General features: G+C 43.8%; 1 protein-coding gene across 1 annotated transcript; it reads right to left on the bottom strand.

The window, feature by feature from the left end:
* Nucleotides 1-1379: 1379 nt before the first annotated feature.
* enpp4 (ectonucleotide pyrophosphatase/phosphodiesterase 4) lies at nucleotides 1380-12307 on the bottom strand. Its single transcript, NM_001017328.4, has 4 exons — nucleotides 12149-12307; nucleotides 6569-7421; nucleotides 4488-4658; nucleotides 1380-3057 (listed from the first exon to the last, which is right to left on the bottom strand). Exons 2-4 carry the CDS (start codon nucleotides 7392-7394, stop codon nucleotides 2696-2698), a joined length of 1359 nt encoding a protein of 452 aa, NP_001017328.2. The 5' UTR covers nucleotides 7395-7421; nucleotides 12149-12307; the 3' UTR covers nucleotides 1380-2695.
* Between the last annotated feature and the right edge of the window lie 278 nt (nucleotides 12308-12585).

Below are 12585 nucleotides of genomic sequence, written 5' to 3' on the forward strand. Positions count from 1 at the left end.
CAAAGGCAGAGCAGCAGAGGGGGGTCGGCAGCCGCCATGTTTGGTTATGTCATTTCCTGTTTCTGGCTCCTTGACTTGAAGTGTGCAGTGGGGGGGGGGGGGGGGTTAGTTCTCTTTTAATTCATAGAAGCCCAGTGCTTTGATCATATATACATTTATACAGATAGTAACCACACGTGTAGGGTGAAGCTGCCATACTGCTTCCATTTCTGAGAGAAGAGCAGAGAGATTTGTCCTTCCATGCAACACTCCCTCTATACAGCACCCAAGGGAAACCAAATCCAAACACATACAAGAGAACACATGGGGGTCAGTATTTAGCTACTATAAAGCCAGGGTGCTGCTATACAGAGGGTAGTATAAGGGAGCACTTCATTAGACCGCTGTGTTTGGCCAATCACAGGCTGATTGGTCAGAAGGGGCTAACGGAGCCAGCGTATCAGCCAATGTATAGGGCCCTAGACATTGGGCCAATATCAAACAGAGAAGTGAGAATGCCATTGGCTGAGGATCACATCAGCTCATTAATATGCTCCTCTCTCATTATGGATCTTTGGTGCGGGGGCTAAAATGATATAATTGGCCCCACCCAGTTAGTGGGCAGTTTGTGTAAAGACACGCTGGTTTGGTGACCGGGCAGATATCAGTGTATTCCCAGTGTAACTGGGAGACACTTCGGCAGCTGCATGGATCTCCATTACATGGGAATCAGTTTGCCTTAAGTACCTCATAACATTTATAATAAATCCTGCAAATGATCCATTTATTTTCTCCTGAATAGAAATGGATTGTGCTTATAAAACCTTACTGTGTATTTTTTTGTAACTATGAGATGGAGCTTCCATACTGCTTATGGCATCCGATGGGTTCTAACTAAACCCCTTCTGTTCATATAAAGGCGGCGCTGCCTTAGAATCCAGGGAAAAGGTCACTGAGATGGGAAAAAAAATATTCTATATTACTGCTATGAATGATGTTCTTACAGTACGCTGGCCATTTAAAGGGCAAGTAAAGCTATATGGCACAGGGCTCCTTTTGCCCTTCCCACAGCCAGCAGTTTGTACACACAGGTGGGAAGGTACCATCTATACGTGATTCTGCTCAGTGCAGTTTGTGCTTCTGTGCCTGCTGGGAGAGCGGCACGGCCCGGATACTATAGGGCACTACTGCCCCGTGACTCTATCGCTACAAGCAGATAAAGAGACAATAGTCTTTATATTTTCCTGAGCTCTCTGCGGCTAACTGCTTGTGTATATATATATATATGTATATATAGTGTCACGTGTATAGCACAGCGACAGACAGGGAATGGACACCACAATAAATAAATATTGTTAAATACACTTATAGCGATTTCTGGGGCAAATCTGAGATTTTTTTTTTTTTTTTTTTTTAATTCCAAACTCATTTTTGAGAGTTATCAAAAAAAAAAAGTTCCATACAGTATAGGGGAGGGGGTTCAATAGTCCAGTGAGTTTAAACATTTGTAAACTCATTTGAAAAGGAATACATCTCCCTCATTTATTTTTTCACTAAATGTTTTTATGTAGGAACTGTACTTTTCATCTTCCAGTCTGACATTCAAACTGCTGCCACATTGCCAGGGTAACTAAGGACCTAGCAACCAGAAAGTTTGCCTTTAAAGCCTCAGGACTGTACAACAATAAAGAAAATACCCAAATATAAAGACTAATCCTATTTGGATTACTATGGTCTATACTAAAACTTCATTTTAAAGCAACCCTGTAAGGACTGTGAAATGCAAAGAATACAAATGACTTTCTTCCCTAAGTATCACTTACAAATAGAACAAATGTCAAATTTATGGAAAATGAGAATTTGATGGTTGTTACGCAAGCAAAAGATCAACATTAACCCTGCGTGACAATAAAAAGTCAAGTAAAGCGCCAAAGATGAACCACACTTGGCATATGAAAATGGAGAAATACGGGGCGCTGTCTCTTTAAAGGGCAAGCGGCCATAGAAGCGAGTGCTACGGCTCAGTGCAGACAAACCAATAATATACCATAGATGGAAGATCCATGGATCATACGGAGGCAGAAGCTCACATAGTGCAATTTTGGAAACAACCTATGATAACAAACAACCCTAAATACAGGGCGTCGGAAGGAAGGAATAATATTGCTTTAAACAAAGGCAAGACGGAAGAAAAGGCAATATTTAAATAAGAAAGTACAATTCAAGTATTTTCCCCAATCTGTGCCCCAGTAATGCAAGCAGGGAAAGGTTTCGCTATGTGCTGTTATTTTCTTTAGTTCCTAAAATCATGGAAAGCACAAGCCAATCAGAAGGGACTCCCACCGGCAAAGTGCAATAAGGCTACACAATTGGGGCTTTCATTCTTCCAGTAATAAAGGACTGTCGTTATCTCCGGGTAGTCGATCAGTTCTATCCAATCAGCAACCAATATTGCTTAGTCGCAGCCGGAGGTCTCTGTGCCGGGGAGGTTGGCACATACATACGGACAGTGTGCCGCCGTAGCTGTATGCCTGTATGTGGCACAGAATTCAATGGAAACCAAATGGTTAATCTGGAGATGGTGACACACAGAGTGTACCCGAATATCCCTACACACAAGAGGGTCAGCATTCTTCCACACCCCAAAACCCGTCTACCTTGGCCACCATCAGAAGCATTAAGCACATTACAATCTGGTAGTAGGAAATCTTTAGCTTCAACCAATCAGAGGATCGTCATCATCCTGAAACTGAAGCCGTGAAAACTGGCGCGTGGAGGGCATCTTCTTCTTCAGCATGACGATGATGCACGTCAGGGTGGTGAGCACCATGATGGCTCCGATGACTATTCCGATAGCTTCCGGGATTTGAATGTAGCACTGGTTGACCAATAAGCATTTGATATCCTTCAGTGTCCCGTTGTTGGGCAGCCCGGTTATGCCAAGGATGTGGCACATTAAGGGATAGATATCCACGCTGTTTATGGTGCGCATTCTGTAACCCTTGCGAAATGCCGGCCCGTGGGCGGCCAGGAAGGGGTGCATGCTGTGAAGGTCGTTGTCGTAGCCATGATCTCCCACTGGAAAATACAAAGAATATACATTGGCTCATCAGTTAGTTATACAGCAGCTACACGTGGGCTTAGCTATAGGGATGCACAGAATCCAGGAATCGGCTTGGGATTGGCCCAAGACTCAGCCTTTATCAGCAGGACTTGGATCTGAGCAAATACACGTGCCTGGCTCAACCGAATCCTTGAAATCACATGACTTTTTATCACATAAACACTGAAGCTGAAAATGTTCCACCACAAGCTCTGTGCGCGATTCTCTGCAAATAAGGATTTGGTTTAGTATTTGCCAGAATCTTTCACAAAGGATCTGGGGTTTGGCTGGATCCCAATATACTGAATTTGGTGTATCCCTACTTAGATGTAACAAAAACCAGATATTTCTTGATGAAAACATTAGCACATTTGGCACAAACCCTATTCACTGAGCTTATGTTGAACCAGGGATTATATCCCCATTCCGCCCCATATAACTCATGTCCTAATCTCGGCCCTTCTCACTGACATCTGACTCCTACCGACCCAGAACTAACCACTTTCATACAGTATTAGCCTTTAACTTTAAATATGTTACGAAATGTTCTATTCCTAGCAACTTTGCAATTTGTCTTCATTATTCATTTTTATTTAGATTTTTTTTTACATTTTTTGCCTTTCTCTTCTACATCTCAGTTTTCAAATGGGGGTCACTGACAACTGCTTTGCGAGAAAACAATTTAATATTTTTACTCCTAATCTTTCTATGCATGCCCCATTCTATGTATATTTCTGTTTCTGGTTGCTAAGGAAACCAAGACTCTAGCAACCAGATAGCTGCTGAAATACTGAACAGGAGAGATGCTGAATAACTGAAAAATCACAAATAAATAATAAGAATATCAATGCCTAAGAGAACAACGGTGGTCAAAATACCATGTGTACCCAAGCATTGAGTAGTCTGTACAATGAAAGCACACAAGAGTGGGCGCTATGGGTTAGGGCTAGTTCACACTTTGCCCATTTTAAGTCAAGGAGCTCACTCACTGACCTGTAAAGGAACATGATCTGCACTTTCATGAATTTATATGATAACACAATATGGAATTTCCCTTCCCACACCTCAGCCCCTCCTCGGCTCTAATTAACCTGCTGCAGACTTGTATTAAGTGAGACGCTGCACACAGAGCCTGTAGATTACAATGCATATTGTACCCCCTACTTACATTTATAAAGATATTAGCAGTCACCTCGAAGTTGTGTGACCTGTATAAAACTCACATATATGGTCACATAACTCCTCAGTGACTTCTTATATCCTTATAAATTACAGCAGGTACATTATCCACTATATAATGTACAGTGAAAGGGTAACATTAGAAAGCAACAATACAGCAGTATGAGGGGTAGAGTGATTTGAATTTAGGTGAAGGCAGTGTATAGAGAAAAGGAAAGGTATTTACACATAGAGATTGAATGGTTCTGGGTAATCATCCATCCCTCATCTGCAACCAGAAGCAGCGGCTGGATCCGGCTGTTGTGTTTATAGTGCCAGCGCTCTGGGATCTCTTCTTTCCTGTACACCTTCATGTGAGGGTGGCAGTTCCTTAGCAGATCATAGACAAGCTGTGTATCTGGGGACAGCAAGAGAACAACAGTTTATTCTAGCAGCCACTAACACAATCATTACATTTAATGTCATTTCCTTTCTTGTGGAGTCAAAGAATTCCCTTCAGAAGCCATGACTGCCTTGTGACTTGAGTCACTTTCCTCGTGGTTAAATCAGTTCCAAGAGCCACACAGAAGGAAAACTGATTTACTTCTAAATACGTCTTGGTGACTCTGTGTGGGTGAAAGTGACATTAACCCAAATGGCAGGAGTGCTCTCTGCCCGGATGGATATGTATGTATGAGGGGCCACACAGCAGGCCCACCTTCCTATCCGATCATTGATATGAACGATTGGTACTACAGTCTGACGCACACACAGCAGTGACAGGCAGGCCTCCGAGCTAAATGCTCACTTCCTTGTAGATTGTAAGCTCTTTTGGGCAGGGCTCTCTTTACCTCTTGTATCGGTTATTGATTGCTTTATATGTTACTCTGTATGTCTCCTTGTAGATTGTAAGCTCTTTTGGGCAGGGCCCTCTTCCCCTCCTGTATCGGTTATTGATTGCTTTATATGTTACTCTGTATGTCTCCTTGTAGAGTGTAAGCTCTTTTAGACAGGGCTCTCTTCCCCTCTTGTATCGGTTATTGATTGCTTTATATGTTACTCTGTATGTCTCCTTGTAGATTGTAAGCTCTTTTGGGCAGGGCCCTCTTCCCCTCTTGTATCGGTTACTGATTGGCTTTATATGTTACTCTGTATGTCCAATGTATGAAACCCACTTATTGTACAGCGCTGCGGGATATGTTGCCGCTTTATAAATAAATGTTAATAATAATAATAAGGGGTCGTTCACCTTAAAATTAACTTACATAGACAGTGATATTCTGAGACAATTGGCATTTGGTTTTCCTTTCTTTATGGTTTTTCAGTTATTCAGCTCTCTAGTTTGCAATTTCAGCAGCTGGTTCCTAGGGTCTTGTTTACCTTAGTAACCGGGCAGTGGTTTGAGTGAGAGACTGGATATGGATAGAATGTAAGCTCTTGTGAGCAGGACCCTCCCCCTGGTGCCTCCGATCCTCATCCAATGCAACTGCAAACCATTTTTGTGAATTGTTTATATGTACATGCTAACTGTTCTGTTTTTTGTACCCCTCTATTCTGTAAAGCGCTGCGTAAATTGTTGGTGCTATATAAATAATAATAATAATAATAAAAGTAGAGGGACTATATACAAAGATAAATAATAAAAAGAAACAATATTAAAACTGCAAGCTCGCAGAGCAATAAGTTTTTGACTGCTGGGGTCAGTGACCCCCATTTCAAAGCAAATGTAGAAGGCAAACTATAAAAAATAATGAAGACCAATTGCAAAGTTGCTAGGAACAGGACATGATTCACCTTTAAAGTAAACTTTTAATATGTTATAGAATGGGCAATTCTAAGCAAATCTTTATTATTTATTTGCTATAGTTTTTGAATTATTTGCCTTCTTCTAACTCTTTGCAGCTTTCAAATGGGGATCAGTGACTCCATAAGCTAAATAGATAAAACTATTGCTCTGTGAGGCTACAGTTTTATAGTTATTGTTACTCTTTATAATTTCTTTTACTATTCAAGTCCTCCCCTATTCATAAATCAGTCTCTCACTCAAACCACTTCCCTGGTTGCTAAGGTAATTTGAACCCTAGCAACCAAATAACTGCTGAAACTCCAAACTGGGGAGCTCCTGAACTGAAAATGAAAGAACTAGAAAAACTACAAACTATAAAAAATGTAGACCAATTGCAAATTGTCTCAGAATATTACTCTCTACACCATACTAAAAGTTAACATAAAGGTGAACCAACCCTTTAGAGGCTGTTAGAAAGTATTAGGAGAGGTAGGTGATGACTGTTCCCCACCAGAGACCATGTTGGAAATGTCTGTACGCACCTGAAAGTGGAAGGATTGCTGCAACAGGATTGTCGTCCACCAGCGTATAGTTTCCGGGGCCGATGCAGTCATTCAGTTTTATAATTCTGTCCTTGGAGCACTGGGCCATGCCATGGTCACTAGTGATAATCACATTGACTGTATCCCAAAGCTTGGCCTTTTTTAGCTCTGACATCAAGTAGCCCACGTGCTCGTCCACTTCTTTCAGTACTTTGGCCATATTGTCATGGTCATCGGGCCCAAAACGGTGTCCGCTTGCATCAGGCTCCTCCCAGTAAATAGTGGCAAAGTTGATTGGATCATTGGGCCTCGTAAGCCACATGGTGACGTTATTTACTCTTTCAGTAAAGGTAACATTGGGATTATAATTAAGAGATGCATTGAGGGTTACATTGTGCATGGGCACATTACACCCGGGCCACATGGCACATCCGCTTTTATGGCCTTGCTTCTGATTTGTCACCCAGATAGGAGTTGCCTCGTCCCACCACTTGGAATTTGAATCGTTCATATGGAATACCTGCCGAGTGTCATTATCATACATGTGATTGGCCACGATGCCGTGGCTTTCGGCATAAAGGCCGGTGACTAGGGAGTAATGGTTGGGAAAAGTCTTGGTTATGAAGACATTTTTGACTTCTTCCACTTGAACCCCTTCCTTCATAAACTCATCAAGGTTAGGCATGGGGAATCTTGTTAGGTAGTCAGCCCGGAATCCATCGAAGGATAGGATGATTAACCTGGGAGTGGAACTGTTAGTAGGTTTATCTGCCTTACAGAACGTCGCACAGTACAATACAGCCACAATGAAAGCCCTTCCCAACATCTTGATGTGACGATTCCTTGCTGTTACCTACAAATAAAAACATGAGCATGAAAACTGTGAGCAACAACTTAACAAAACGTTAATCTGAATCCATGCATAATCAGCCTTATACTGTGACATTTATATTCTATATATACAGTATAGTGTGACATTTATATTCTATATATACAGTATAGTGTGACATTTATATTCTATATATACAGGATAGTGTGACATTTATACTCTATATATACAGGATAGTGTGACATTTATATTCTATATATACAGTATAGTGTGACATTTATATTCTATATATACAGGATACTGTGACATTTATATTCTATATATACAGGATACTGTGACATTTATATTCTATATATACAGTATAGTGTGACATTTATATTCTATATATACAGGATAGTGGGACATTTATATTCTATATATACAGGATAGTGGGACATTTATATTCTATATATACAGGATAGTGTGACATTTATATTCTATATATACAGGATAGTGTGTCATTTATATTCTATATATACAGGATAGTGTGTCATTTATATTCTATATATACTGTATAGTGTGACATTTATATTCTATATATACAGTATAGTGAGACATTTATATTCTATATATACAGGATAGTGTGTCATTTATATTCTATATATACTGTATAGTGTGACATTTATATTCTATATATACAGTATAGTGAGACATTTATATTCTATATATACAGTATAGTGAGACATTTATATTCTATATATACAGGATAGTGTGTCATTTATATTCTATATATACTGTATAGTGTGACATTTATATTCTATATATACAGGATAGTGAGACATTTATATTCTATATATACAGTATAGTGAGACATTTATATTCTATATATACAGGATAGTGTGACATTTATATTCTATATATACAGGATAGTGTTACATTTATATTCTATATATACAGTATAGTGAGACATTTATATTCTATATATACAGGATAGTGTGACATTTATATTCTATATATACAGGATAGTGTTACATTTATATTCTATATATACAGTATAGTGAGACATTTATATTCTATATATACAGGATAGTGTGACATTTATATTCTATATATACAGGATAGTGTTACATTTATATTCTATATATACAGGATAGTGAGACATTTATATTCTATATATACAGGATAATGTGAGTGGGCCCCTAAGCTCAGGTAAGTGCCAGCAGCACAGAGTATGGGCAGGGAATCAGTAGAAAAGAAGATGGGGGGCTACTGGGGCATATTTGGGGGCACAGACCTTCCCTGCTAAAGGGCTGTGGGTGCCTTGGGCTGGTACAGAAGCTCAGAAGATAATGTGCAGCATTTCCAGCCTAATTCTTCATTGAGCAAAATGACATTTTCCTGTAAGCTCTGCATTAGAAGCAGCAGTGCTGGCCATAATGAGTACACATGGCTCCCATAATCAGATCTGGACTAGGATTACAATTAGGCCCTGACATTTCAAGTACACAGAGGCCCAAACAGCCCCCCCCCCCCCAGCCCCCGCCCAATAAATAGTGAGTGACTATGGCACCTTACAGCAGCCCCTCTGGCATTTGCCTGAACCCACAGATTGCCGGGCCGGGCCTGCCCAGAACCATTCCATGCTTGGAAGCCCAGTCATGCTGAAAGCTCCGCTGGCTGCAGAGTAGAAAGCAATTTGCTTAGCTGCCATGCCAATAGGTATGTGTATAAATAGCAGCACCCAGGAAGGCACGCCTGCCAAACAGGTTAGGCCAGAGCACGCGCACAGGCGTGTATGATAAACACGTGATGTACAAACATAGATAGGAAACAGACCAAGGCGCCTTTACACTCCTTACTGCCTCCCATACTCACTTTGGCCTCTCTGTCTATTACTGGTTTAATCCAGCCCCTGCCTGTCAGTGCCTGTGCCCTGGGCAGGGTTCCCCATGGGTAGATGAGATGCCGATGGGACACTGCAGCTAAATGTACTTTTCAGAGAGCACCAAGGAGCGATCATCTTCTCCCACTTTATCTTTCTTCATGGCCCCCGGGCCGATACACGTGCATTACAGTGAAAAAGTTGACATTTTTTTATTAAAGTTCAGATTTTCACTCTACTGCTCACCCACACAAAGAAGTAGGAATGGGATCGCTCCATGGTGCTCACTGAGAAGTCACGGTATCAGCAGGGCCATAGTTATATACAGGCACCCCAGAGTCTGTGCCTAGGGCAGCAGCTTTTTAGGGGTGGCCTATATAACAGATTTATCAATTTTTTTAAAAAAATTAAAAATCCCCCCCACCCACCGCCAGGAACTAGTGGGATAAATCCGATGGTGGAGCTGTCACTTCTGCAAACAGGAAGGGGGGGTTGCGATTAGGTCCCGTGCCACCCTTGGGCACCAGATAAGTGATAACAATCACGGGGGGGGGGGGGGGGGCACAGGAACCATATACACCCCTGGTCTCACTGACATACCCTATAGAGCTAACAGGTTCAAGGTAGTAAGTGTAATATTGGGCATATGAAAATATAGCAAAAAAATAACATACATACATTCTCATTTCCGGGAGGGTTATACGGCGCTGTATATACAGAGGGAACGTACCCGGGCCATACATTCTCATTACCGGGAGGGTTATACGGCGCTGTATATACAGAGGGCAGGTACCCGGGCCATACATTCTCATTACCGGGAGGGTTATACGGCGCTGTATATACAGAGGGCACATACCCGGGCCATACATTCTCATTACCGGGAGGGTTATACGGCGCTGTATATACAGAGGGCACATACCCGGGCCATACATTCTCATTACCGGGAGGGTTATACGGCGCTGTATATACAGAGGGCAGGTACCCGGGCCATACATTCTCATTACCGGGAGGGTTATACGGCGCTGTATATACAGAGGGCACATACCCGGGCCATACATTCTCATTACCAGGAGGGTTATACGGCGCTGTATATACAGAGGGTACGTACCCGGGCCATACATTCTCATTTCTGGGAGGGTTATACGGCGCTGTATATACAGAGGGCACATACCCGGGCCATACATTCTCATTTCTGGGAGGGTTATACGGCGCTGTATATACAGAGGGCACATACCCGGGCCATACATTCTCATTACCGGGAGGGTTATACGGCGCTGTATATACAGAGGGCACGTACCCGGGCCATACATTCTCATTTCTGGGAGGGTTATACGGCGCTGTATATACAGAGGGCACATACCCGGGCCATACATTCTCATTACCGGGAGGGTTATACGGCGCTGTATATACAGAGGGCACGTACCCGGGCCATACATTCTCATTACCGGGAGGGTTATACGGCGCTGTATATACAGAGGGCACGTACCCGGGCCATACATTCTCATTACCGGGAGGGTTATACGGCGCTGTATATACAGAGGGCACGTACCCGGGCCATACATTCTCATTACCGGGAGGGTTATACGGCGCTGTATATACAGAGGGCACGTACCCGGGCCATACAGATACAGTAGTGCCCCATGTGGGGCAGAAAGGGGCAACTCTGTCCTTGCCTCGTTACTTTATCCCCCAAGAATAAGAAATGATGCAATGCAATTATTAATACCCCGCACATACTATCACCAATAGCACCTTCTGAACGAGTGGGGCAGCTTTCAGCTACCAGACCCAGGGCAAATACTCTCTCTGCCCTACCCTAACACTGAATACCTGGCTACTGATGTAGCAGGGCTGGAGTTAGACAAAAGTGGGCTCCCAGATACACAAGCAGGGGCTACTGATGTAGCAGGGCTGGAGTTAGGGTGGGGGCTCCCAGATACACAAGCAGGGGCTACTGATGTAGCAGGGCTGGAGTTAGGGTGGGGGCTCCCAGATACACAAGCAGGGGCTACTGATGTAGCAGGGCTGGAGTTAGGGTGGGGGCTCCCAGATACACAAGCAGGGGCTACTGATGTAGCAGGGCTGGAGTTAGACAAAAGTGGGCTCCCAGATACACAAGCAGGGGCTACTGATGTAGCAGGGCTGGAGTTAGGGTGGGGGCTCCCAGATACACAAGCAGGGGCTACTGAGCAGGGCTGGAGTTAGACAAAAGTGGGCTCCCAGATACACAAGCAGGGGCTACTGATGTAGCAGGGCTGGAGTTAGGGTGGGGGCTCCCAGATACACAAGCAGGGGCTACTGATGTAGCAGGGCTGGAGTTAGACAAAAGTGGGCTCCCAGATACACAAGCAGGGGCTACTGATGTAGCAGGGCTGGAGTTAGGGTGGGGGCTCCCAGATACACAAGCAGGGGCTACTGATGTAGCAGGGCTGGAGTTAGGGTGGGGGCTCCCAGATACACAAGCAGGGGCTACTGATGTAGCAGGGCTGGAGTTAGGGTGGGGGCTCCCAGATACACAAGCAGGGCCACTAGTTTGGGGGTGGGGGGCAGGCTGGAAGCCTAGCAGGAGGCAGTTCAGGGGTTAAAAAGAATCCTTGCAGCACTTTTCCTGTATTGTAAATGAGCACAGCACTGCGCATACAGTACATACTGGTTGTGGGAGTTGCAGTTGAACTACAGCTTCAGGTTGGACTTTTTCTGACGCTGTATATAGTGTATATGTTTTATCATCTCCCCTATTAGCTATATTAACCCCCCTGGGCAAATGCCCTCTCTGACCTCCACTAAAGCCAGCCCCGACCCCAGGAGAGCGACTTACCGGTCCGCTTCCTGGTACCAAGTGGTGTCAGTGACGCAGCAAATGTGATTGGACAGTGCCCCGCCCACTTACCTGAGAGGTGAAACTCACGGAGCCGGTACTGCCTTACAGGGTGGCCATGGCGGGGGACACAGGGGCTCCTACACTGCCGGGGATGTGCCTGTGGGCGGCGGGGACAGTCCCACCGATAAGTTTCAGGCTCCGAGTTGTCACACTGATTTTTCCTCTGTTTGCTGTAAGCAACTAGCGTCACTGGGCGGGGCTCACATGAGAGGAGGCGTGCCCATGCCCGTTATGGAGGCAAGTGATTGGATGTAGGAGTCTGAGTCATTCTGCACGGAGTATAAATAGTTACCCCTGGCCTCCTCAGGGGCGCAGTTCCCGCCGATTAGTTTGGCGCTTAGAGTTGTGTTGGCAAATGGCCCTGGCTGTCTGTAGTGGGCACCCTGGGCACGGCTGGCATTATACTGACAGTTTGCTAAATCCTGAGCGATTAGTTGTAGTAAATA

The sequence above is a fragment of the Xenopus tropicalis genome, chromosome 5 (genome assembly GCF_000004195.4).
Source record: "Xenopus tropicalis strain Nigerian chromosome 5, UCB_Xtro_10.0, whole genome shotgun sequence".
NCBI classification, from domain to species: Eukaryota; Metazoa; Chordata; class Amphibia; order Anura; family Pipidae; genus Xenopus; species Xenopus tropicalis.